The 26,187-nt window shown below is 41.1% G+C and overlaps 1 protein-coding gene and 1 pseudogene across 2 annotated transcripts; both read right to left on the bottom strand.

The window, feature by feature from the left end:
• Positions 1-2,925: 2,925 nt before the first annotated feature.
• On the bottom strand, positions 2,926-24,379 carry CUNH6orf163 (chromosome unknown C6orf163 homolog). Of its 2 annotated transcripts, XM_025862344.2 has the most exons (5): positions 23,952-24,377; positions 20,227-20,321; positions 18,522-18,629; positions 12,387-12,589; positions 2,926-3,429 (listed from the first exon to the last, which is right to left on the bottom strand). In XM_025862344.2, the coding sequence occupies exons 1-5, from the start codon at positions 24,097-24,099 to the stop codon at positions 2,994-2,996; spliced, it is 990 nt and encodes a 329-aa protein (XP_025718129.1). In that variant the 5' UTR covers positions 24,100-24,377; the 3' UTR covers positions 2,926-2,993. The 2 variants fall into 2 exon arrangements, with proteins under 2 accessions (XP_025718129.1, XP_073749693.1); XM_073893592.1 differs by lacking the exon at positions 18,522-18,629 and having other exon boundaries at positions 23,952-24,379.
• Positions 8,744-9,947, bottom strand: LOC112816025 (delta(3,5)-Delta(2,4)-dienoyl-CoA isomerase, mitochondrial pseudogene; annotated as a pseudogene).
• Positions 24,380-26,187: the final 1,808 nt, after the last annotated feature.

Here is a 26,187-nt window from a genome sequence, read left to right as displayed (position 1 = left end):
CTGGGATAGCTCGTCGAGCACATTTGGGGAAAGTTGTCCAGTTCTGCTCCCCTTCATTCTTGGCTCTCAGTCATGGCCACTGGAACTGTCAAGGTTCTGCACAATAATTCAGAATTGCCCTGCTACAATTCCAATGTATTTTGAAAGCAACGCATCATTGGTGGCTACTCAGGTCCTGGGATCGAGCACGATTAGGCTAACGTGCTGTAATTGTAGAAAACACATGTAGAAAACACATGGGCTTGCAGCCAAACAATTCTGTGATCTTCAGCAAGTGACTTTGCTTCTCTGAGTCTCAGGTTCCTCATTTTCAAAATGGGGGTCCTCATAGGTACCTTACAGAGTTGCTGTGAGATTTCAGTAAGACAAGGTTTAGTAAGGAGCCTAGTGCACTGATGCACAACCCATGCTCAGTAAATGGTCATTGCTATATATTTCCATTGTGTCATTTTTTAATGCATCAGTATCATCCTTATCAGTGCCATAGAAACAAGAGACTACTGAGAGGGCCCATTGAATGTGGCACTGGAAATATGACTGATATCTCATTTTTAGTCTACCATCAGCCTTTCCTGCTTTTTAGAGCAAATTATGCACCCACTTTGAACTCTAATTCTCAGGGGTATATTATCTGGGAAACATTCAAACTAGGAAGAACTGTGGGTTGAGATGATCAAATCAGGGTAAAGGATTTAGGTAAGAGCAAAGATGATGTTCCTTCAGTGTGACCCTGGGAGAGGTAAACCTGAGACCCTGAGAACAAGAGAAGTGTAAGAAGACCCTCCTGCCATGGTTGATGCTGACTCCAGACTCTAAAGTAAGTCGCAAATGGGGACCTGGGATCAGGCAGTCTGTCCTGATAGGCTCCCCTGTGATTACCCCCATGACAGGAGGATGATGAGCACTTTGGGGGAGTGGGCAGGTGAGTCCTCTGGTGGATCCAAATTGCTTTTAAAACTCTAAGGAAGCTGTTGGTTGGGATTGAGGTGGGAGCAGGGACAGCAATATGGACAAGGAAAATACTAAAAACACAGATAATTTAATTTCTTCCAATCAGGTTGAAGACTGAGAAGCTAAGTTCCTTTTTTCAAACCCAAAATACATTGTCCGCTTTCTTTTTATGTTACTATGTCACTGATGCCAAAGGAGTCATGCTTAACTGTGGCCATAGAGTGAATCCCTTCAGAGGACAGTTGCCTTCTATTCCCCTATGGTATGTGCTCAGATTTGAAACTGGTGGATGACTCCAATAACTCAGATACCACCAATCTTAGGTACAATTTCCTTTGATTTCTATGACACAAAAATGATGCATAACAGTGAGGATAGACCATGTTCTTATCCTCATCACAGAACCCACATAGACACACCCTTGCAGAGTACCAACCAGGCACCAAGGCCTTGATGTTCAGGCTGAACAAAATCATGACTAAAAGTGTGGACTGAAGACCCACACTCTCTGGCTGCGATCATTACAAGCTGTGTGACTTTGAGAAAGTGACTTAACCTATCTGTGACTGTGTTACTGGTTTGTACCTTTCACAGACCGCTGTGAAAATGAAAAGAGTCCTCTTGTGTACCATGTTCAGTGTGCCTGGCACACGCTAGCGCCCCCCCCTAGTGTACTCAATGATGAAAAACTTCAGGTCTCTAAGCTCTGCATCCATGTGCCTGTTGTGCCTTGTAGTATTTTGAACTCTGGCTCTGTCATTAGCTGTGTGCTCTGGGGAAAATTCTTAAACCTCCCTAGCCTAGCTTTCCCTTCCTACAAATAGGAGACAATGATAATTACTTTCAAAAGTCATTGTGAGGATCAAATATCAATGTTTTTAAAATGTTTCACACATGTAAATACCTGAATACATACATAGTAGTTTCTGTTATCTATAAAAAATAGACTAACAACAACCCCTATCCTGTCTGTCTCATGGATTGTTGTGAGAAGAACGGACATAAAAAAGCAGCATAAAGCACTATATAAATGTTATTACATCCAGCAGGTAGGCAATCAATCAACAGGGATTGTTGCAATCCTGCAGTATCAGGAAGCTAAATACTGAGGAGAGTGTAGTCCATTTGCAATTGTAAACAAATTGCTACTTTTACCATTAGGAAATCGAAGAATGGGCAATGTAAACAAACCAACCTAAGGCTTGCTCAAGAACAGTACTTTTTAATTTACTGAAAAGTGCTTTCCAAGTTTTTATTTTAAAGCCACCAACACAAGGTGGTGATGAATAATTTAAGGATGTTACATTAGAGTGGGTAGATTTTTGAAGTTTTTATGGCTTGGGTTTTCTTTCATTTTAATTTAGTAGATGTTGACATGTGTTGGTGCTGAGCATTGTGGTACTTAACAGTCTTCTGCATTTTAACCCAAAGAAGGTGGGTTCAGGGCGCTCCTGGGCTGGAGTATAAACACAAAACTCCCAATCCCTGAAGCAGGAGACTGCCCTCTAAAGGCATATTTTTTCTTTCACAACTGGCCAGTATAAATGAGTCCTCTCTGAATTAGTTTATATAGAATTCCCAGAATTTAAATTTTATCCTATTGAATTAGAAGGAAATTACTTTTTTCCTACAATGCTATTGCACTTCACCAAATATTAATCTTTACTGGAAATTAGCACACCTCTCCACAATGGGAACATACTAAAAACATGTCCCTTTACTTGTAACTGCAACAAACACTAAAATAATTACATGTCTGATGTAGACATGAACAAAGCCAGGTACAGAAGTTTGTTTGAACTTCTTCCAAGAAACCTTTTCCCCTCCTACTTAGTTTTGTTCCCTCTCACTGTTTTCCCTCCTCAAACAGACTTAGAACCCAATGTACCTGGAATGTGCTTTTTGAATATTTTTGTTTTCCATCAAAATGCCTGCAGCCCAACAGTACCCTGTATATAACTGGGGATCAATAAATGGTTTTTGAGTTGATTTATTTAGTCTTGGAACATTGACATTTGTAGTGAAATTTCACTCAAAGATTTCTAATCGAGAGTTGTTTCTTTCTCTTGAATAACAAGACTGGAAGGTGTTTTCTTTCTTTCTGGCAGAATAAAATCTGCATGTCCTGGCGAAAGCTTAGGAAACGTATAATTGATGTATTTTTGAAATGCTTCCCTTGTTTCCTGTAATTCCTCCTCCAGGAAATCTTTCCAATTTGTCATAATGCCTAGTTGTTTCGCTATGGACAGCAGCTCCCCCTCGGTGTTAACCAGTTTATCCATCACATTTCCAAGCGTGGCCTGATGTGTCTTCTCTGCTTCTCGAAGCACTTCCTGGACCTCTTCTTGCTTCTGCCTCTGAGCCATGCAATAGTACACATTCATTTCATGTTCTTTTTCTTTGATCATTTGGTTCACACTCTTGCTCTGATCCTTCATAACTGTTATACCAGTATTCAAAATTTCCTCCATGGCTTTTCTACAAAAGATAGGGATTTATAAGTTAGATGGGTTAACCACTAAAAACAAAAAGATGTTGTCTTTTGCCTCAGACGTATGAGAAACTGTTGCATTGTTTAGATGAGCCATCAGTCTGAGATAGGTGGGTAGAGATGAGCTTTTGGATTGCAGTAGCTGTTAACAATCCAAAAACATTTTTCAAGCAGGGAGACTGCCCACTGACTTCCCTGATGGGGACTAGGGTGAGGCCTACTAGCCTAGTGTCTGATGGTAATTTTAGGGACCTGAGTCCTCTGTGGCCAGAAAAATATGAATGCAATGTGATTAAAAATGAAGAAATAGGGTCAGAGTTCTAAACCCCTACAGAAAGTATTTCTGTGTATCAATCCAGCTACTTCCCTTTAGCCAGAGGGGAGGAAATTGTACTCACAGTTTTATCTGAACAATACTCTGATAGCCACCTCAAACCTTTTGGTCTCAAAACCCCTTTTCACTCTTAAAATGACCAAGGAACCCAAACAACTTTTGTTTGTATGGGTGACATCTAGTGACACTGACGGTATTAGAATTAAAAGTGAGACATTAAAAAAATATTTATACATTTATGTAAGGTATGATTAAATCTATGAAATATTAAATGTAATTAACTTTTATGAAAAATACGTTTTCCAAATTAAAAAATTTTGGTGAGAAAAGTGGTATACTTTCACATTTTTTGCAAAACTCTTGATTTGTCTGGCTTAACAGAAAAAAAGATGGATTTTTTCATATTGTTTCAATCTGTTGTGCCATCACACATCATAAAACTCTGGAAAATAGTACTCTGTACTCATGAGATAATGAGAGTGAAAAGGCAAATAATATCTTCGTATTATTAAAATAGCTTTGACCTCAGGGCCCCCCTGAAAGGGTCTCAGGGACACTGAGCATTCCTTGGACTACACTTGGAGAACCACTGCTGAATGAGTTCACAGACCTCTGGTTGTAATGTATGAAATTATATGTAATTTATAGCAGCCAACTGTTTTGAATTCTTACCATGTCCCAGGCAAGTAAGTGGATGAGCATCCCACGTATACATTAGCTTAATGTTTCCTCAAAACAAGTCCATGAGGTGGGTTTATGATTCTGCCTATTTTACCGATGAAGAGACTGAGGCTCACAAAGGTTAAGTGACTTGCCCTATTTCACTTTATCAGTACAAGTGGCAAAATGAGCAACCCAGGCAGTCTGAGTCCAGGTCAAAAGCTTTTAGCCACTGTAATGCACTTTTTTGGTGGACATCTCTGCTTAACCTAGTTTCAAGACCTCCCAAGAGGTCTTGAGAATAAAACCTCCCCAAGATTTGAGAATAAAATAACTTATAAATGTTGATTCAAATACTTATGATTGTTCCTGAAAATCCTCCCCCTCTGCCTCCGGGTCTATTACGATCTTCCCAAGACTTAGCACCTGTCCTATCTCCTAACTTCTAACCTCCAAGATGCAATTCTCTCATTATCTCCGATTCTTTCAACTTGACTTTCAAATGTGATGAACTTCCCTAATCATGAGGTAAACATCAGTTGTCCTTAGCCTCTGTGGCTGCTATGCAATATTTCTCTCCTTCCTTTTCCCACCAATCAGGCTACATCTATGACTAATAAGAAGGGTTAACATTTAACTGAGTACTTACTGTGTCCCAGGGACTGTGCTAAGCATTTGACATGCATTACATCTCATTTAATTTTCACAATAACTGAAGATGGTACAATTTTTATTTATTAGCTCTTATTATTCCCATGTAACAGGGGAGGAAACTGAGGCTTAGGGAGATTTAGTTATTGTTCAGTGACACAACTGAGCAAGTGGGAAAGCTCCCGCCCTTAACCATTACCTGCTGCAATAGTGTGAGAGATCATTATACATTTTTTATTGGGAGAACAACACAATGAAAGTAATTGTGTTTTAGAATGTTATTCTGGTAATAGTGGTTAAACTGAAAAGTAACGGGAAGTAGAGATATGAATTGGTACTATTTTGCAACATTCTGGGTGTGCAATGATTAGGGTCTGAATTAATGATGAAAAAGAGAGGGGTAGGTAGAGGGAGAGAAAAGGATAAGTCCAAGAAATATTACAAAGCCATAAGTGCCAAAATTTGTGTTGGCTAGGATAAAGGGGAGGCAGAAAGAAGAGGAATCAAGACTAACTTCTCGATTCTCAGCCTGGGTCACAGGAGAATGGAGGTACTATCAGTAGAAATCACACTGTGGGTAGAGCCGGGAGTGAGCCTCTACACACCCTGAGGATTTAGTCTGATGTGTTATAGAATCTTCAGGATATTGGAGAGTCTGTAAAGGTGGCGACCAGGGACACTGGTGCTTTGATTAGAAGGAACTGAAAGGAAGCTTCCTTGAGCCTGCCTCAAAAGTCTCCACAGGGGAAGTGGTGCTCCTTCTCGGGAATCACAGCTCTGTCCCATGCAGGTGTGAGCTTCCTGCTGCCTTCGCCTGGCTTTCTCCAGGCCCACACAGAGGATGTGTTGATCTGTGGGGCCAACTAGAAGACTCCACCAGAGCTGGTCCTAGGTAAAACTGCTCAAATAAGGTGCATCTTAGAACCTTGCTCTCAAGGTCTGTTCTCACTAAAGGGATCTGTTACTTTTTGGGATGTCCCTTCCAACTCCTCCCAGCCGGCATTAGAGCCAAATTTTTGATCCTGTGGGATTCACTCCTTTTGGTTTAAGGTCAGAGTATCTCTGATCTTTATTCTGATAATTTCCTAGAAATCATGGAATTGAAGCCAGGAGAAAAGTGGGTGCAGGGCATGGAAAATTGGTCTGGAGTACCCATTCAGCTTTCTATCTCCCTTGTCTGGCATGGTGCCTGGTATGTGTACAACAGGTAACCAATAAATGGGTGAATGAATGGGTAGTATAGATGTAGTTCTCTCCAATACATTTTTTATGCCAAATAATACCAATTTAAAAACAGCTTAATTACAGCATTATCAGCCTGAAACAATTCATGCTTAAAAAGGATTCTTAGCATAAGCAAAATATTCATCATAAAAAATAGTCACTTCTTGTGGTATCTCTAAAATATTTTTTGATTTATACAAATTACCCACAATTTTTTTTCCTCAAAAGAGGGCCTAGAAATCATATCATATGAGGAAGGACTAAAGGAACTATTTAGTACTTTTTTTTTTTTTCTTTTCTCCTCCAAGAGTCTTCCTCTCTTCTCAAATATCTGGAGGATCACTATGCATCGGGGTCGGGGGAGGCAGAACTGGAAGCCAAGTGTGGATGTGAGGACGAGACCCAGCACATTCTGGGTCCACATTAGGAAGCACATGACAAGTAGAGGCATTCAGCATTTTAACCAACCACTTCAACCAGCTGTAAAATTCCTGGAACAGAAGCACTCAGGAGGCTCACCAATGCTTGGCGGGCATCCAACAGAAGGAACAGCAGGTTCAACGGCCTCCAATGCCCCTTTTGACATGATGCGAACGTTTATGCTTCCTTCTGTAAGTGGTGAGATCTATCTGCCATCTCTCACTTTATGAGGCTCTAATGTTGGGATTTCAAAATTACACACCATATTTATATGTGCAGTGCTGGCCACAAATTGAACTTTTTTGAATAATTTTAGTGTGTGTCCATATATATCCATAGGATTCAGTCTGCTATTTTAATAAAATGGGTTCTCAGAGAAGAAAAATAGATTAGTAAATAAAAATAGAACCTAATATATAATAATTCAACCTCATTAGGCCTTGAGGAAAAAAATAAAGCATGGAAAACCATACCAGCAACTGATTTGTGCTTTGCTCTTGAGGGACTCTCTTAGCGCTCTCTCTCTCTCTCTCTCTCTCTCTCGCTGTGTTTGGGAGGTTACTGAAATGATTCAAGATACACTGCTCACAGGTTTAAAGAATAATATCTGGCTGTTCCTTCCCTTCTACCTATTAAGTGAAGTTTTCATTTTCCCCATAAATGTTGCTAAGAGCATACTTCTTAATCTCCTTTCTATGTCCATCAGTAAAAGTCTTGGTTCTTAAGACAGTAAGAACCAATACTTCATTTCTCCATTTCTTCAATTCCTAAATTATAAAAGAATTTGTTCCCAAAATTCATTTGTACATTAAGTATTTAGAGTGATATTAAGCATTTGCCTGATAAGCCCACAGTAAACTATTAATCCATTTTTTCACTTGAACTATAGCACTGTTAGCACTATTTTATTTTTTTTAAGGTTTTATTCATTTATTTGACAGAGAGAGAGAGCGCGAGCACAAGCAGGCAGAGTGGCAGGCAGAGGGAGAGGTAGAAGCAGACTCCCCACCGAGCAGGGAGCCCGATGCGGGGCTTGATCCCAGGACTCTGGGATAATGACCTGAGCTGAAGGCAGAAGCTTAACCGACTGAGACACCCAGGCGCCCTGGTAGCACTATTTTAATTGGTTATAACCACTGTGTTTGAAGGAAAATATATTCTGACTTTCCACCTAAGAAACGGAGAACCTACTGCACCCCAGTCTTGCAGGAGGATTAGTGATACCCCAAACTGAGGTGACAGGCATTGTATAGATTTGGTAGGGGGACATCTCCAGAGGCCACCCCTTAGTGGTGCATCTATATCTCAGGGCCATTCATATTCTTGACCTTCCCTTGGTTCTGCCTCATTACACTTTCCACCTTCCCCTCTACATGTTTGTTCGTGCTGTTCTCACTCTTTCCAGTCTTTCACAAATAGGACCTCCTTCCTTCTCTCTAAGGCCCAAGCCAAGACTAACTGCCTCCAACAAACCCAGCTCACCACATAGCCCACACACTTGTTGCTTGATCTTTTCAGGACTTTCCCAGCACTTAGTGTTCTTTGTACCTGTCCATCTAGCCTTGGTCTATGGGGCAGCCATGCTTTAGTTACTACACATGTTGAGGAAACCACTTTATTTCCTTGCAGCAGAACTCAGGACCACATCCATAGAAGGCGTTGGTGAAATGAGCAGGATAGTGTAATGGAAGGTCATAAACTTTGGTATGGTATAGACCAGGGTTCACATGGGGCCCTGTCACCTCTTCTCTGTGACCTTTGGCAGGTTGCTCAATGTCTCTCTTAAGACTCAGGGACTTCATCTGAAGATATGGAGGATGATGGAATCCCTCAGGAAGGGATATGAAAATTCAGTGAGAAGCACACAAAGGGCCTTGCATGTGCTGCATGTTAAATAAAGCGTAGCTATCATTAGCAATTATAGACATGAACACAAAAATTCCTGAGCAGTCACTTCATTCATGCCTTTGTCTTGGGCTAGAAAACACCTAGAACCTTTTTTTTTTTTTTTTTTTTTGCATTAAGTTGCTTTATTGTTCGGGTGAAGATAAGGCCCTGAGCATGAGGAAATCAGGGTTATAAGGTTAGAAACGGGGGAGACCAAGGGAGAAAGCACCAGGCGACCATCTTTACTAATTCTCCTTCTCTATGGATGAGGAAATGGGCATGAGGTGGGGCAAGGCCAGGCCCTGGGCCTCAGCAGCTCTCAGAGCTTGGAGAAGGTGACATTCTTCAGTTCCTGCTTGTCCATGGCAGCCTGGACAGACTTCACGATGTCCTGGGTTTGCAGCATGCTCATGTTCCAGGTGGCCATGTAGTTGAGGCCCTCAGCCACCGAATGGTTGCGGGAGTAAACCAGGTTGATCTTGGTGCTCTGCACTGCCACGGGGCTCTTGGTGGAAATCTCGGCCGCCAGGGTGAAGGCTGCATCAAGCATGCCCACCTTGTCTGGGAACACCCGGCTGACCAGCCCACTGCCCAGGGCCTCATCAGCCATCATTTTGCGGGAAGTGAAGGCCAGCTCGTTGACCAGGCTCTGGTTTCCGATAACTTTGGGCAGTCGCTGCAGCGTTCCCACATCAGCCGCCAAACCTACGTCCACCTCCTTCACCTGGAATAAAGCATCCTGGGCACAGTACCGGATGTCACAAGCAGTGATGAGGTCCACGCCCGCACCAACGCAGGCCCCATGGACGGCGGCAATCACCGGCTTCGGACACTTCTCGATGACGCTGAAGGTCTCTTGGTATCTGCTGATGAGGCTACGGAGGTACCAGCTGATGCGGGCCACATCATCTCCATGGGGCTGAAGGATTTCTGAAGCGATGTCCGTAAGGTCAATACCTGCAGTGAACAGTTTTCCTGCACCAGAGATCACCACAGGCCGACAGTCAGGGTCTTGTGCTATCTTGTTGAAGCACTCCACCATCTCTCTCCAGAAGGCTCTGTTCATGGCATTCCTCTTCTCAGGCCGGTTTAGCTGCACATGCAGGATGTGTTTCTGAGCAACTGTCACCTGAAGGGACTCATAGCTATGGTCTGGCGTTTCTCTGGGGGCTGCTGTGGAAGCCTCATCTTGAGCAGTGGAGCTCATGGGGCAAAGGCTAAGGCTGAGACCCTGGGGCGTGGGAGCCATCACTCGCCGTATCAGCAGGTTCCGGAGACTGCGAGAAGCCGCCAATGTTGCCGCCATCGCAAACTAGTAGGTAGGAGGACTCCCTAGAACCTTTCTAAGCAAAACTTGCCTGCTTGCTCTCTTCCCTCCCTCTCCCGCCTCTCCTTCCCTCCTTCCCTCCCTTCCTTCTTTCCTTCCAGAAAAAGAGTACAGTGTTTCCTAGATAATCTATGTAGAATCTAATCACGCCAGTCCACAAAATGTTTTCTGTGAATTTGGCATATTTGTCATAACATGTAAATGTTCTGAATCCTTAATTCCTCAGTGGAAGTTTATAGTCAAATAAAAGATCTACAGTCAAATTCTAAAGAGTGGTCCTTCTCCATATATTCATTTCTGCAAATGCTCTAAAGAACACTGGAGGGGCGCCTGGGTGGCTCAGTCGTCAAGCGTCTGCCTTCGGCTCAGGTCATGATCCCGGGGTCCTGGGATCGAGCCCCACATCCGGCTCTCTGCTCTGCGGGAAGCCTGCTTCTCCCTCTCCCACTCCCCCTGCTTGTGTTCCCTCTCTCGCTGTGTCTCTGTCAAATAAACAAAATCTTAAAAAAATAAAAAATAAGTAAATTTCCACCTAGAAAAGTACTAGACATTTGTTTAAAAAAAAAAAAAAGAACACTGGAATCCAGCAATGTCTAGAAATAAGACCTGATGTGCGGCAGAGTGGGTTCAGCTAATTGGAACAAATTCGAACCTTTGTTTAATAAATATTTAATGAATGCATACCATGTGCCAGGCTCTCTTCCAGGCATTTGGAATACATCAATGGACAAAATGGACATTCTAGTTGGATATCCTTAAACAACAGACATAGCAGTTCCCTAATTTTAGTCAATTCATTTAATAAAAGGCAGCCATTGAAAATCTTCTATTCAACCCTCACAGAGGGAAGGGCCAGTGGTGGGGCGTGGGGATGGTGAAAGCAGCAGAGTGAGGGAAAGAGCAGACACTGTAAGTGTGTGAGGAGTAGACCCAGAAGCTCCTACAGGTGAGGCAGAGTTCCTGCAGACGGAGGGCGGGGTACCACCTTTCACTGCATTGGACTACAACTCATTTGGGCATTACCACCTTCTCTAACTTTCTCCCAGAATCCTCTTTCACCTCCCTTTTCCATCTCAACAATGATTTATAGCCTGTGCCTGAAGGAAGGTACCACTGAAACAAACAGTCACAGCTGCAGCCCTCACTCTTATTTATCTACAAAATAAACATCGTACAGGATTTGACCCTTGGTCCTGTTCTAAATAGTTCTAACAAAGAAGATTTTACCCATTAATCACAAACAGATTTGTTCCTTAAGTCAAAGAGCAAAGCAAAAGAGACAAGTCCTAGACTAGAAGGCCAAACACAGAGGTTTCAGTCTTGGTTCTGCTGCTGAAGCTGCATGATCTTAGGTCACGCAGGTCACTTAATAGCTGGAAACTGGTTTTCTCTTGGTTCCAATAATCACTAGGGATCCTGACTGCTGTCCTGTAAAAATTGGCCAATTCCGTCAAATGTTCATTGCCTACATAAAAATGGTTACTTTGGTATTGTTTAAAAAAAGTGATCTGATTTGTGTAGAAATTATTTGTGATCATGTACAAATATAAAGCTGTAATGACATCAAAAGGGCATGGAAGGACAAGGGCCCCGTTATTTAAAAATGAATGTCTCTGGGAGACAGGGAAGGCAGGGAAGCAGTGAGTCAGGACTTAGCAAGTTTTGCCCTATATATTTCCAAAGTGTCCATTTCATTTACAGCATGTATTACTTGTGTAATAAGGAAAAGACCAAAAGTAACACATCCATGCTGGTGATATGATATCAGCTAGTGAATGTGAAGATTGACTTTTATGTGTTTATGGGGAAATATTTCTTGATTCCTCTCCTCAGCCTCTTAAAACTGGAGATACAGAACGCAAAGCACATTACTTAGGATGGTAGTTATCTCTTGAGAGTGGGGAGAGGAAGGAAATGTGATTGAGGAAGTGTCATGGGAGCGTCAGAAGTGTTAGCAATTTTCTTTCTTTTTTTTTTTTTAAAGATTTTATTTATTTATTTGAGAGAGAGAGAATGAGAGACAGAGAGCACGAGAGGGAAGAGGGTCAGAGGGAGAAGCAGACTCCCCGCTGAGCAGGGAGCCCGATGTGGGACTCGATCCCGGGACTCCAGGATCATGACCTGAGCCGAAGGCAGTCGCTTAACCAACTGAGCCACCCAGGTGCCCCCAGTGTTAGCAATTTTCAATCTCTTCAGATGAGTGGTAGGTCTTTGAATATTCATGGTATTTTTTCTTTAAACCACACACACACACACACACACACACACATACATTCTACAATATATTACATATTGTTCTCTATGTTTGAAATATTTCATAATAAAAATATAAAAACACAGAACCTGGGAAATATCCACCTATGTGCCTCAACCTTATCCCTTGCTCCAAGTTGATTTGGCCAGAGTAAGATACTGATTTGCAAATGTGTTCTCTGGAATACCTTTTCTGGGCCTGGATTGCTTCTTGGGCCATCTGTCTCTCTTCAGCCCTGGCCTTCTCCACAGCCTGGACCTTCTCCCTATGGCACTCCATCATAATCCTTTGGATTCTATGTACCATGCGTTGTTCTGCGGCCAAGTGTTCTCTCTGTAGTTCATCTGCCATGTTTTGGTGCACCTCAATCTTGCTTTTGGCTGCCATTTCCTTAAGCAACAGTTAAATAGGTTTAGATGTTATAGCTTTTATTTATTTATTTATTTATTTATTTATTTTTTATTATTTTTAAAAAATATATATTTTTCCTTTTCTTTTTTAAGTGTGGAGCCCAACCCAGTGCTTGAACTTATAACCCTGAGATCAAGGGTCAGATGCTTAACTGACTGAGCTACCCAGATGCCCTTATAGCTTTGGTGTTTAAAAATGTACACTAGGGGCGCCTGGGTGGCTCAGTCGTTAAGCATCTGCCTTCGGCTCAGGTCATGATCCCTCGATCCTGGGATGGAGCCCCACGTAGGGCTCCCTGCTTGGCGGGAAGCCTGCTTCTCCCTCTCCCACTCCCCCTGTCTGTGTTTCTTCTCTCACTATGTTTCTCTCTGTCAAATAAATAAATAAATAAATAAATAAATAAATAAATAAATAAAAATGTATACTAGAAGGTCCTGAGTCAGTCTCAGTCTCATAAAAATGCATATTAAAAGGTTATTCGAATTTATTTATTTTTATTTATTTTTTATTTTTTTAAAGATTTTATTTATTTATTTGAGAGAGAGAGAATGAGAGATAGAGAGCACGAGAGGGAAGAGGGTCACAGGGAGAAGCAGACTCCCTGCTGAGCAGGGAGCCCGATGCGGGACTCGATCCCAGGACTCCAGGATCATGACCTGAGCCGAAGGCAGTCGCTTAACCAACTGAGCCACCCAGGCGCCCAAAAGATTATTCGAATTTAACCCAGTGGAATGTGCATTTTTGAACACTGATGATTTAAAAGAAGAGTATGGGGGGCGTCTGGGTGGCTTAGCCGGTTAAGTATCCGACTCTTGATTTCAGCTCAGGTCATGATCTCAGGGTCGTGAGATAGAGCCCCGCCTTGGGCTCCACGTTGGGCATGGAGCCTGCTTAAAACCCTCTCTCTCCCTCCAGCTTTCTCTCTCTCTCAAAAAAATAAATAAAAAGAAGACTGTGTATAATATGGAAAACTTTCATTTATACAATGCTAATACCAGAAATGTTGCAAACCACAGAGCATAAATATTTATATAAGTAATACTGGAATATTCCCTAATATGCAAAAAGGGAAAATAGGTCTTTTGTTCCTTGATCGTCCAAATGTTCTATAGTGTCATGTTATCTTTATACATAATTAGAGATACATAATATGATTCTCCTTTAGGAAGTCAATCCTGGAAAATGACAGAAATAATGACTATGGCTCCTAAGTGTCTCCTGGGTAGGAGGGAACCTGAAGCTCAGACAGCTAACAGTTGCCCATTATTGTAGTCACAGAAGCTTGTCTGTCTGTCCTCTTGCCATCTGAGCATTCCAGCTCATTAGCATTGAGGGGCCCTTTCTCCTTCACCAAGAGGACAGGAACAAGTGCTCCATTACTCCAGGGTAGAAGGACCTGTAGATGCCTTTGGCCAAGTAAAGGGAGGAAGCACTAGTCAAAGCAAGACTCAAGAAAGACAGATTCTCAAGGAAAACCCTGTAACCATTTTGGAAATGCCTACAGACTCTGCCATGCGCCAGGCACTGTGCTAGGCTCACGTAATACAAACACAAGAAGGCTGGGATCCTCCTCCTCAAGAAACCAGCAACTTAGTCGTGCAATGAGTGTTTTAGTAGAAATGCAAGAAAGGAGGAACAATGAATTCTGCCTAGAGTTTCAAAACTTTCATTTAAAAGTAAATTTTTACCTCTATTTTAGGGATAACAAGAGAGCATAAAGAAATAAGTTATTTCACATAGTGAGTCAGTGGAAGAACTAGGAACAGAAACAGGATTCTCAATGCCAGTTTCTTGCTTCATTGCTGGCTGTGATGCTAGGGTCTTTCAAGAGATTCATCAATTTTTTTCATTCCAGAAATGCTGTACAATCCTCTAATCACAGTGAACATGTCTGCTTGCTTTCTCTTTCTTTTGAACTCTATGTCTCAATAGAAGCTGAAACCACTTTAGCTTTTTAGAAAAAAAGTATTTTAACAATTAAAATATTTGTTAGACTTCAGTTTTTTCAAGAGAAGGAAAGTTTTCGACTTCTCACTTTGGCTACTCCAAGGGTGACAATTTTAAAAAAGGAATAAAACAACAAAAGCAACTTTAAGAATCTCTCCAGAGTGGCCTCAGTTCACGTATTTAGCAAGAAATGTTAAGGAAAACACTGGCTGTTTAGAAAGGCCAGCTAGGTTTTCCATATGCAGAAGGCTTTGCCTCTGAGAGGACTAGAACTTTTTGACGATAAAACATTTTGCATGGAAATATTTCTAAACATCTTTAACATTTATCTTACTTCATAAAAAAGAGTAGAGTGAACATACTTTAACCTTTCTTGATGATCCAGGCTGGTAGATAAAACAGAATGATTGTATTAAGCTAAATATACTACACTTAGTAATTGTTCAAGTTATTATAGGGTACTTGTCTCTGTTATAAATGACCCAAAACTACTTTGCTTTTTGAGATCTGATGTCTGATTTTTAAAATTTTTCTTATTCTTCACATGCTATTGTGCTGAGGACCCTCTGTTCTCATGCTGTCTGTAAGCTCCTTTTTGTTATTTCTAGTTTTTGGCATTTAATCTATTTTGGATTTGTGACACTGAGCAGCCACATCTGTTGGGTTCAGGCTGTCAAGTAAGTGTAAATAACATTTGAGTGGGGAATGGAAGGGTTCTGCTGTGAGTAATAAGCCTGAGTTTCTGTCTTGTAGTCAGAGGCCTTTATTTAAATTCTTCAGGGATATTTTAAATTATTTCTGGGTTTTCAAGTATATTCTCAGTAATTGAGACTGCTGAATGATTGAGCTTTAGATAGATGAAGTAGTATCATAAAATATTTCTATTTGAATCACAGAATTTAAAAATGACATCCCAGCCCTTTATTTTGGCTGGGTTCTGAACTGGGATTCAAAGAATTAAACCAAGTCCTTCTTTTATGCAATGATGTATTAAAAGCAAAATCATTTTCCTGCCTCACAAAGCATGTGGAATATATATTTAAAGTTACAAAAATAATTCAATGACTGACTCTTTGGCAATGTTCTTATTCAGTGGAAAGTCTCCCAGTTAAATTACTTTTGCTGAAATACATTTTGAGTAAATCAGTTCATATATTGAGAAATTGTAAGAAACAGCCTCATGAAATCCATCATATTTACTGCATTGATGTGTGACAGACATTTATGACACAATGTCTCCCTTAGGATAAGTTTCTCTCAGCTATCACATGTAGGAATATCTGGGCCTCTCTGAGTATCTCATTTATTTTTGCCTTATGGACATGGTGACTCATGGAATTTTCCTTTTTGCACTGACTGTCAGAAAGTTCAAGGCCCAAATAGTGATAATTGTACAGGAACGCATGCATATATACAATTTTAAGTTTTTAATTCACTCCTGCCTTCATTATATTTTCTACTCTAATTTTCCCTCAGCTCCCATTTTATCATTTGCTCTTCAATATTATTGTATTTGAAAAAGTTAATATAAACATCTTTTCAAAATACTACCTACCTGCCCATTGGATAAGATCTTGAAATTTTGTTTAACGGCAAGCATCTGAGACTTTTGCCAATTCTTAATATCATAAAATAGTAATTAATACCTGGTGAGATCTACATATCTGAATTTAATGGTATTTGGTTTTAGAATAGCTTGGTTTCTGCTCTACATACTGGCAATCTCAAACTGTAATACGTGTGAGAATCAGATGGGCTGCTGATTAAAAACCTTGCCCCTGACTGTGTAGGTCAGGTGGGGTCTGGGAATCTGCATGTTAAGCTCCCAGGTGAGTAGATTCTAAAGCAGGTTGTTCATAGATACCACTTGAGAAGCAATAATGATGTGTATGTCTGGGTATCCTATGTTGAAATAATCCTATGCATCCCTCTTAGACAAATCACTCCTCATTACACTAATAATATCCCTGTACGCCCAGGTGGCTCAGTTGGTTAAGCGTCTGCCTTCAGCTCAGGTCATGACCCCAGGGTCCTGGGATTGAGTCCCATGTCAGGCTCCCTGCCCAGAGGGGAGTCTGCTTCTCCTTCTCCCTCTGCCCCTCCCCGCACTTATTCTCTCTCTCTCTCTCTCTCTCTCATAAATAAATAAATAAATAAATAAATAAATAATTAAATCAATCTTTAAAAAATATGTCCCTGAGATGGTAGTATAAATGTGAATTCCCAAACCCTAGACAAATATTTCAGAAAGGTCAACCTCCTTCTAACTTTTCCCCTTTACATTTTCTTAGGACTTCTACTTCAGCACTCAGTGTATCAACTCCACCCAAAGACTATATGGAGTACAGTCAAATGTGAACTCCTTGGAACTGGCATCACAGCTCGGTCATCCTTGTATTTTCAGAACCCAACACCAGGAGTGATGTTCAAAATGTGTATCCTCTGGCTGCAGCAATGGGGCAGGGGCCTTTAAAGGGTTGCCCCTTTACACTGCTGGATGGGGGGAGGTCTTGGAGTCTGGGGGAGTGGCCAGGGTGACTGAAAGGTGGTTATCTATCAACTAATAGAGAAGTATTTAAATACTTATGGCCATACCGGCAGATGCCAGTGGTGCAGCAGGCCCACGTAGATGTGCTATAAATGCTCTTCATGTTTTGAACTAAAATAGGGAATGGGCAGTGAACCCCTGCAGCCAACTTCTCGGGGACCATGGCCACTGAAGCCAAACAGGGAGGATCCCACTACCCTTCCTAAAGGGAACCCTGGGGCAGAGCTCCCTTTCCTGCCAACAAGTTTCCTGAAGACAAGGACAGTCCATTTAATCTCATCTAATATCCATCTGATATATGGTAGGTGCTCATTACCAAAACAATGAATAAATGGGCCGGTGGTCACTTAACTGTTTATTAGTTCTGTTCTTATTAAGTTAGGCCGAATCTGGGGCCAGACTTCTGCCAGCTTCCCTCCAGCCTCTGCCCATGAATCATCACAGCTACGCCACGTCTTGCCCTGTCCCTCCCGTGGCGGACATGTGAAAACAGTTCTATATCCTTTTCCTTTGATCAGACTTGGTAAAAAAAAAAAAGAACTAAATAATGAATTCCTGCACCTCTGCCCGGAAAGTTGGCCAGCTACCTACAAGTTCTGGGTTAGAAAGAGGACCCCTCATTTTATGACCTCTGGTGCTGCAGGAAGTACTTCCGTAACAGCTCAGAGTCCCTCCCTGCACTGCAGTAAATGCAAATTGAGGGGAGAGGAGGCAATCAAGAGAGCCGGGGAGAAGGAAAAGAAGACAGCCTACTTCCTTTGTTCGGCCACAAACCTGAACACTTGCTAAGTCAAGGCTCTGCGCTGGACACTGGGCTAGAGTGGGAATGAGAGAGACATGCCCTACTGGAGGCTACTGTCGTGTGCGAGGCAGAAGTAATCACGCAGTCTATTTAACTGCAATGCTGATGGGTGAGGACCGCTATAAAAGGCGACAGGGTGTCAAGGACAGTGCACGGTGGCAGGGCAGAGCTGATCAGGTAAAGCTTCCCTTGAGTAGTGATGTTTGAGCTAAAACCCTTGAAGTGGGGGAAGAACATTCTGGCAAAGACCCTGAGGTGGGAAGGAGGTGGTGCCTTCAGGTTTGAGGACCCAAAAAACGGCGGTGAGAGAGAAGGGCTGGGGCAAGAGACATGGGGGTAAAGCAGACGGGGTGGCTCCTTTGGGCCTTGAAACCCCATAAAGGTTTGAATTCATCACATCAGAGACCATGGGATTCTCCCACACCCATCCATCACTGCTGCCTCTCATCTGTGAGTTCAGCATCTCTTCTGTGAAAATCCTGGGTCTCCAAACCAACCTCCATGAAATACCCATCGAGGTTTTACATATTTTGTTTTTTCTCTTATTCCTTTGCCAGAGCTTTTTATTAACCTATGTACCCTTAAAAAGACAACAAACAAGTCATTATAAAAACCTGTAAATCTTTTTGGTGTGCCTCTTCCAGAATCTGAATATTAATTTTGTGTTGGTCATTTGCTTCTTCAAGTGCTTTCTCAATTGCTTGTTTTTGACGTTCATCAGCCTTTGAAAGAAACAGCCCATACTTATTAATACTTATATATTAATGTATAAACTTATATTAACAGAAAATTTTCATGTTTACTGAAAATTAGCAACCACCATGGGGCCCCTAATTACTTACTCTGTTCCCATCTCAAATCTCCCACAGCCAACTGGCTGCCTCAGCCAGAGATGCCCTAACACATTCCAACTGACGGCTAACATCACTGTTTTGTGAAATGCTAAAGAGAGTTTTACTATAAGTTGCTGGGTTGTCTTTTCTTTTTTTTTTTTTTTAACTTTATTTATTTTTGACAGAGAGAGAGCACAGGGAGAAGCAGTCTTCCCACTGAGCAGGGAGCCCGATGCGGGGCTCGATCCCAGGACCCTGAGATCATGACCTGAGCTGAAGGCAGACGCTTAACCGTCTGAGCCACCCAGGCGCCCCTGGGTTGTCTTTTCTTTGGCACTTTATTTCTTGCTTGCTTATCAAAGTAATGTGTGCTCATTGCAGAAAATCTGGAAAATACAGAGAAGTGGAAAGATGCACAAAGCTAGACCTTGCTGAGAAACACGGCTTAGCACCACCATCCCTGACCTCCTGAATCAAGCGTTCAGAAAGAGGTTTTATTATTTTATTTGAAGGGAATGCTCAGATCATTAGATATGCTGACACGCAAATTGTAGATTACTCATAAAAGCATTGCTTTGTATTAGGGTGTATAATTAATAGTTTGTATATAATTGTATAATTAATAAAATTCAATTGATTTGAATTTTACCATTATTGATAAAGAGAGATGACTACTAAGACTTTTGTTCATATTACCCTTTGCCCTTGGAGCATTTTGCACTTTCAAAGTACTCTAATACCAAACTTGTGCGGGCACAGATGCGGGACAATTCTAACACTCTTTGCTATGATGTCTATATTATAAAAGACACTGAGAAATAACGTTCCAAGTACTGTGTCTTGTCCGGCTCTCATGGAGCATTCACTCTCTTTGGGAAGTTGTTTACCTTATTCTGTCTATGACTGGAAGGAGGAGGGGCTGGAGGGTTGAGATTTTGCTTCAGTTCAGAGTCTGGGAACTGACTGTGAGTCCCAACACACTCGAATTGCCCCTACGACCCTCAGCAGTCCTAGGGACAAGGTAAACAAGGACCTTGGAGAGAAAGGAGAGCAGGCCATAATACAGGATGGTCAGGGGTGTTACACCACCACACAAATGGATGGTCTACATATGAAATAGTAAGTAATAATAAACAATTATTAACAAGGATGTCTTTTTTTTTGTTTTAATCCAATGAGATTAAAGAGAGGAGGAGTCATCCACACAGAGGGGCAATTTAGAAGGAATGAAACCCCTAATGGTGTCTGCTTCTCACTAAAGACCTCCTGTGTGCCAGACACATTATTTCAACTCTTTCAACAATCCTATAGAATCTTATCGTTCCTCTTTTACATTTGAAGAAGCTGAGACTGCAGAGTTGAAGAATTTGCCCAAGGTCCCACAGATAGCCGGGATTCAAAGTCAGTTCTGCCTATTGTTGTGGACAAATCCAAAAAGTGAAAGAACTGTAAAGATACATTTAGGTTGATATCCAACTTCTTTTACCTGAACCCATACGTCAGCTTCTGCTTTTGCAATACATTCTTTGAGTACTGCCTCTTGAAATTGCTCTTCTTTATTCAGAATATCTGCCCCGATATCTGTGTATTTGAGAAAAAACAATCACAAGAATCCACAGACTGTTTTTTCCTTTTCACTATCACCTAGTTACTTATTAATGTTCTCTAAAAGATATACCCTTTTAGATGTCAATCTTTTCTTTAAAGATACCGATGAAAGGGGTACATTTTTCCCTAATTAGTGAGGGGGGAGCTCACAGCATCATTGGGTCTGGAGACAGTCTGTTCCCTTCATCACACTCAGGAGACACAATAAGCAACTGGGGAAGTCAAGCGGCAGAAAAGAGCACGAGCTGCGGTCCCAGAGCAGAACCGTGAGAGAACATTCAAGTGATGTTAGCACATTATCCTGCTCCCCACTCTGCCCTGATCTGGGTGCTGGCACTACCTCTTTCAGGGAAGGGGTAGCAGAATGCTCTCTTCACTCTGTTGCATGTTTTTCTTCATGTGTAAGTCTTCATAGGTTAGCTGCTTCAGTTGTGGAGTAAGGGGGTACCTGTTTAGTACTTCTCGGTCAATGACCTCAATTTAATTTCCACATGATAATATTCCCATAATAATAGCCTCCCTACTCGGACAAGAAAATAAAAGCCTAAAGAGGTTAGAGGGCTACACGGTACCAGATGGTTAGGGACAGAGCTAGATCTGCAGCTGAGCTCCATCTTCACCTGCAAGAGCGGACTGTCAGAGATGGCTCAGGACCCGTGTGCAGGCGACGAGCCTTTTCAGTGCTCGTGGCACACAGTCATCTTTTCCCCACTCTAAACTCTTATACTACTTACTCTTCATTCCATTTATTTCTCACATCTTAGATTTGTTGAATTATTAACTTTTCAAGTGATTAGGTCTTGACAATCAACTTCTGAAAATTACAAAGCTTATCTTATATTGCGGTGTCTCTCTCCCAATGCCCAGCTTGGCAGTAAGTACAGAGAAGCCATTGTGGACATAGGTGTCTGCCAACATCTCTGCTCTCCCTCTGGTTAACAGGACCCATTTCTCTCACTTCAGGTTGTTCTGGGGGGACTGGGGACTGCAAATCTCAGCAGCCAACCTGCTTCTCCCATCATATGGTCACCATCCTCCAGGCCATAATAGTTGGCCCAGGGTTGGGCACATGCTCCAGCCTGGCCAACCAGGCTCTTCTTTAGGATTTATATAAGGATGTAAGGAGAAAATACCTTTTTCCTCTGAGATTTCTAAGCTGGAGGTAATAGCCACTTAGAACAGTTTGCGACCACTTCTACTCTTTTCCCAACTGCTGGAGTAAGCCTGGCTGGTAGTAAACAACTGGGCCAACTCATTGAGAGCAGATGTGGATAGATTGAAAGCCCTGGTACCAGATCCCTCTTGGGTTTCTCTGTTAAAGGGTCAAGGAATTCTCTTTTATGCATAGTCTGAGTTGTGTTTCTGTCATCTGCAACTGCAAATCCATGTTTGATAGTATTAAAAGTCTTTGCTATTAGATTATTAGTGACTCTAAACACATAGGGCAGTGAATACTATAGTAGAGATGGACATATACTACATAGGCTCAACACTGTAGATACGATTATGAAAGATTTAGGAAGAAAGGGGACTAAGCATGGACCATCAAGGTATTAAACTTCATAAAAATGTGATACAACTGTGGGCTGCTAGTACTCTTTCTTATGCTTAAATTCCATTATTTGATATTAGTTGTTCTCAACCCTGATTGTACAACAGGATTCCTGCATAGCTTTAAAAAAATACTCAGGGAAAGACTAGTAATACAAAGAACAATGTGGTTGGATCTCAAGGGCATTATTAATTATAATGTCTAAAGTGAATGAAAAAATCCAATTTCAAAGAGTTACATACTATATGATTCTATTTATATAACATTCTCAAAGGGATAAGATTATAGTGATGGAGAACAGATTAGTGGTTGCCAGGGGTTCAGGGTAGGGTGTGTTAAGGGGTAACACAAGGGAGTTCCTTTGTGGTGACAGAACAGTTCTCTGTCCTGATTGTGGAGATGGTTACATAAGCCTACACATGTGATAAATTTTATTATAAAACTATACACCAAGAAAAAAAAATGCATGTAAGGTCTGCACCTGAGTTAACAGTATTATTCCAATACCAATTTCCTTGTTTTGACAATATACTAGCATTTTGTAAGATATCAATGAGAGAAACTGGAGGAGTACAAGGGAACTCTATTCTGTTTTTAAAACTTGTGAGTCTTAAACAATTTTCAAATAAAAAGCTATTAGAATATGAAACAAATATAAAAAAATAAAAACCAATACATGCTGAAGCCTGATTCTGAAGGTTCTAAGTTAGTGGGTCTGTGTTAAATTAACATTAAGTCCTATGACTCTGTATTTAGGTATTTGTAGTAAAAACAAATGTTTTAAAAGCTATGTGTGCTGAGGCACCTGTGTGGCTCAGTCGGTTGAGCGTCTGACTCTTGATCCCAGCTCAGGTCTTGATCTCAGGGTTGTGAGTTCAAGCCCCATGTTGGGTTCCACGTTGGGTGTGGAGCCTACTTAAAAAACCAAAACCCAAAAAACTACAAAAAATAAAAGCTGTGTGCACTGCTAGCGTTGAGGACTACTGCCCTATGCAATATTCACTTAACGTTTATACATTCGCACATGCTCCTGAATTTACTTACAAAGAACAAAGAATTTTGACTCTTTCGACTTAAAGTAGTCAATGACAAATACAGGTCACTGAATATAAAATATTAATTTCTAACTAGATTTAATTTCTCCGCTTAATGTTTGGACTCAGATATCTCAGAAGGCATAAGGAATCAATCAATAAACACACATCTAAGAATGGATATCCACTGACCTGGGCGTAAGAAGTCAAATCACTTTAGACATTGTAATTAATAAGTCATACTAAACATGTACTGAAAGTTAAAATCAGTTTTGGTATTGATTATTTGTAGAGGATGATTCCAATTTGATCTCCCCTATACTGTAATGTTTTCAAGACATTCTCCATTCTTTAGCTTCTCATATTTTCCAAGATCAGGAGTGAAATCAAATCACTAGTTTACCAGGTTACAGGAACAGAGCATCAGAGAAGTATTTTGAGAGTCCTTAGGAATACATTTTAAGGTTCAAAGTTAGACTGCAAACTCTTATAGGAATAAGGAGAGAAGTAAACCTGTGATGACAATCTGATTTGCTTAGTCAGTAAATAGTCTCAAGTCATCTCCATGTTACCTACATTTATGTCACCAGCTACTAGTAAAGGTTATAGTGTCACCCACTTATTAAGGTGTTACTTAGAGGTATTTCCTCTCCTATGTGTAAGGAAGGTGACCAAGTATGGGCAAGGGCAAAAAGAACTCCCATTTACTATTATGTGTCAACAAATATTTCATTAAAGCCTCATAACCAACCTGCAAATAGGGATTAACATCCCTATTTTGTATAGGATCCCTAATATCCCTATAAGGAAACAGATTGAGAGGCTAAGTGTACTGCCTAAGGCACACAACTGGTCAGTGGAGAAGCTAGATTTCAACCCATATTCTTCTGGTGCCAAACAGACACCCATGCAAGACAAGCAACTTTGATCAGAAGAGCTGATAAAAGTCTATATAGCAGAAAGAATGACACATAATGCTATCAAATATTAGAACAAAGGAAAAGAGCATTCACTTACCCAGTATATCTTTGTGAGTGTAAAAGCGTGTCTTAAATGGCTTGTATTCATGGATCCGTTTGAAGGTTTTCCCAAAAGGGGCTGGTGGAATTATTTTATTACAAACAGCACAGCAAACAAAGCTTGTGTAATTCGGATTTCTGATCATAATTAAATTTTAGATGTCTTTTACTATGTGCGGTTAAATTACTCTTATGATAAAAAAAAGTTTGAAGAAAAAGCTAGAAGTTTAAGAAAGCTGGAAGAGGTTCAAGGCTTTAGGACAATGTTAGAGGCTGGTAAGAATAAAATGATTCGCCATCATTAGGTAGTGGTTATGTGCCTAATGGCAAAGAATGGTACTGAAAGGCTTTGCCATATAAAGTATGGGCCCTGGATTTGGGAAGATTTAAGCAGTGGCTCTCCTCCAGACTCTAGCATTAAATTGTTAACTTACTTGGCAACTGTTGCTAGGTAAGACAAGCTTTGCTCATAAAAGCAACTGGAAATAATGACCAAAGGAGCATGTTATAGCCATTCATTTCCCAGATACCCTCTGTACGAGTTTCCTTTTGCTGCTATAACAAATTACCACACATTTAGTGACTTAAAACAACACAAATTTATTCTCTTGCAATTCTGGAGGTCAGAAATCCAAAATGAGTCTTATGAGGCTAAAATCAAGGTGTTAACAGGGTGGTTCCTTCTGGAGGATTTAGGGGAGAGTCTTTTCTTGCCTTTTTCATCTTCCAGAGGCCACCAAACTCCCTGGCTCATAGTCTCACATCACGTAGCCTTTTCTACCCCTGTGTGCATGGTGACATTGCTTCTTCCTCTGATCTTCAGCCTCCTTCTTACAAGTATCTCTGTGACTGTATCAGGCCCGTATGGATAATAAAGGATAACTTGCTCATCTCAAAATCCCTAACTTGATCATATCTGCAAACTCCCTTCTGCCATATAAGGTAACATTCACAGGTTCTAGGAATTAGAATCTGAACATCTTTGGGGGTGGGGTGGGGCAGGGGAATCATTACTGAGCCAACCACACTTTTTCTCTGTTTTCTTTTCTTTTCTCCCCTTTCTTCCATCCTTCCCTCCTTTCCACACTTTCTTTTAAATGGTTTATTTAAAGAATTGATTTCTTTTAGGCCAGAAAAGGAGAGAACTTAATTTTTTTCAGGTTACCTATAAATGTGATGTTTCAGTGTCATGGCAATAAAACTAGAAAACATCACAGTATCTTAAAGGAAAAATTACTTTCCTTTAGTCAGAACTCAAAATTAATAAGCCTGGTTTTTAAAATCACATAGTTAAGTAATGTATTGTCCTTGTTTTAAAATGGAAAGTCCTGCATCCCATGAACCACCTCCATGCCTGAAAAACTAGGAAAGATTGGTCACCCTAGGGAGGATAAGGCTACAAACCAATAAATAACTTCACTGTTTATTCATGAAATTCTTTTTTTTTTTTAAAGATTTTATTTATTTATTTGACAGAGACAGTGAGAGAGGGAACACAAGCAGAGGAAGTGTGAGAGGGAGAAGCAGGCTTCCTGCGGAGCAGGGAGCCCGATGCAGGGCTTGATCCCAGGACCCTGGGATCATGACCTGAGCCAAAGGCAGACGCTTAATGACTGAGCCACCCAGGCGCCCCTATTCATGAAATTCTTGAAAACCAATTAATCAATTGAACAGCTTGCTCCTCCGGGAAAATAGCTCCTCTATCAGAACAGATTACTTCCCTGGGCAAAAAGGTCACTTACCGCTTATTAATAGTTTACTTATTGAGACTTGCTTCAAGATCTAACCTATTATGTTACTGAGTTTGCCCAATCTCAACCAGATTCCCACACTGAAAGACCTTCCTTTAACCACTTGAACCCTGACTCCAAAATGCTGTACATCTCATGCCCAGACCATTCCTTTCTTAGACACTTTGTCAAAGTGGGGTTTTCCCTTAGAGAATGAATGAGAACATCAATACACAGCCAGGCAGCCTTTGACACTCCGCGTACACAAAGCCTGTGCTGTAACTTGTAACCACCCTGTAAAAAGTATCATAGTTAGGTTATTTGTTCCTAAAATTCAATGTGATTGTTCCCTCCCATTATTTTTCCCAGCTGTGCACCTTGCTGAATCTACTGCATAAGTGGCAACAAATATTTCATTATAGCCTCATAACCAACCTGCAAGATAGGGATTATCTATGAGAGAATAACCCAATGCAATTAGAGTTTTTCTTTGGGAAAAAAAAA

This window comes from Callorhinus ursinus, unplaced genomic scaffold, assembly GCF_003265705.2.
Source record: "Callorhinus ursinus isolate GAN/ISIS: 27379988/994484 unplaced genomic scaffold, GSC_fseal_2.0 scaffold6, whole genome shotgun sequence".
In the NCBI taxonomy this organism is placed as follows: domain Eukaryota; kingdom Metazoa; phylum Chordata; class Mammalia; order Carnivora; family Otariidae; genus Callorhinus; species Callorhinus ursinus.
The sequence above is the reverse complement of the archived record's forward strand: the minus strand, read 5'-3'. Positions and strand labels throughout refer to the sequence as shown.

Excerpts from the sequence above, each read along its gene's own strand:
- CUNH6orf163 (XM_025862344.2), bottom strand. The coding sequence starts at position 24,099 with ATGATCAGAAATCCGAATTACACAAGCTTTGTTTGCTGTGCTGTTTGT. Across the intron at positions 18,630-20,226 it reads AAGCTGACGTATGGGTTCAG|GCTGATGAACGTCAAAAACA; the intron begins GTAAAAGAAGTT and ends TTTCTTTCAAAG. Across the intron at positions 12,590-18,521 it reads CACACCAAAAAGATTTACAG|GAAATGGCAGCCAAAAGCAA; the intron begins GTTTTTATAATG and ends CTGTTGCTTAAG.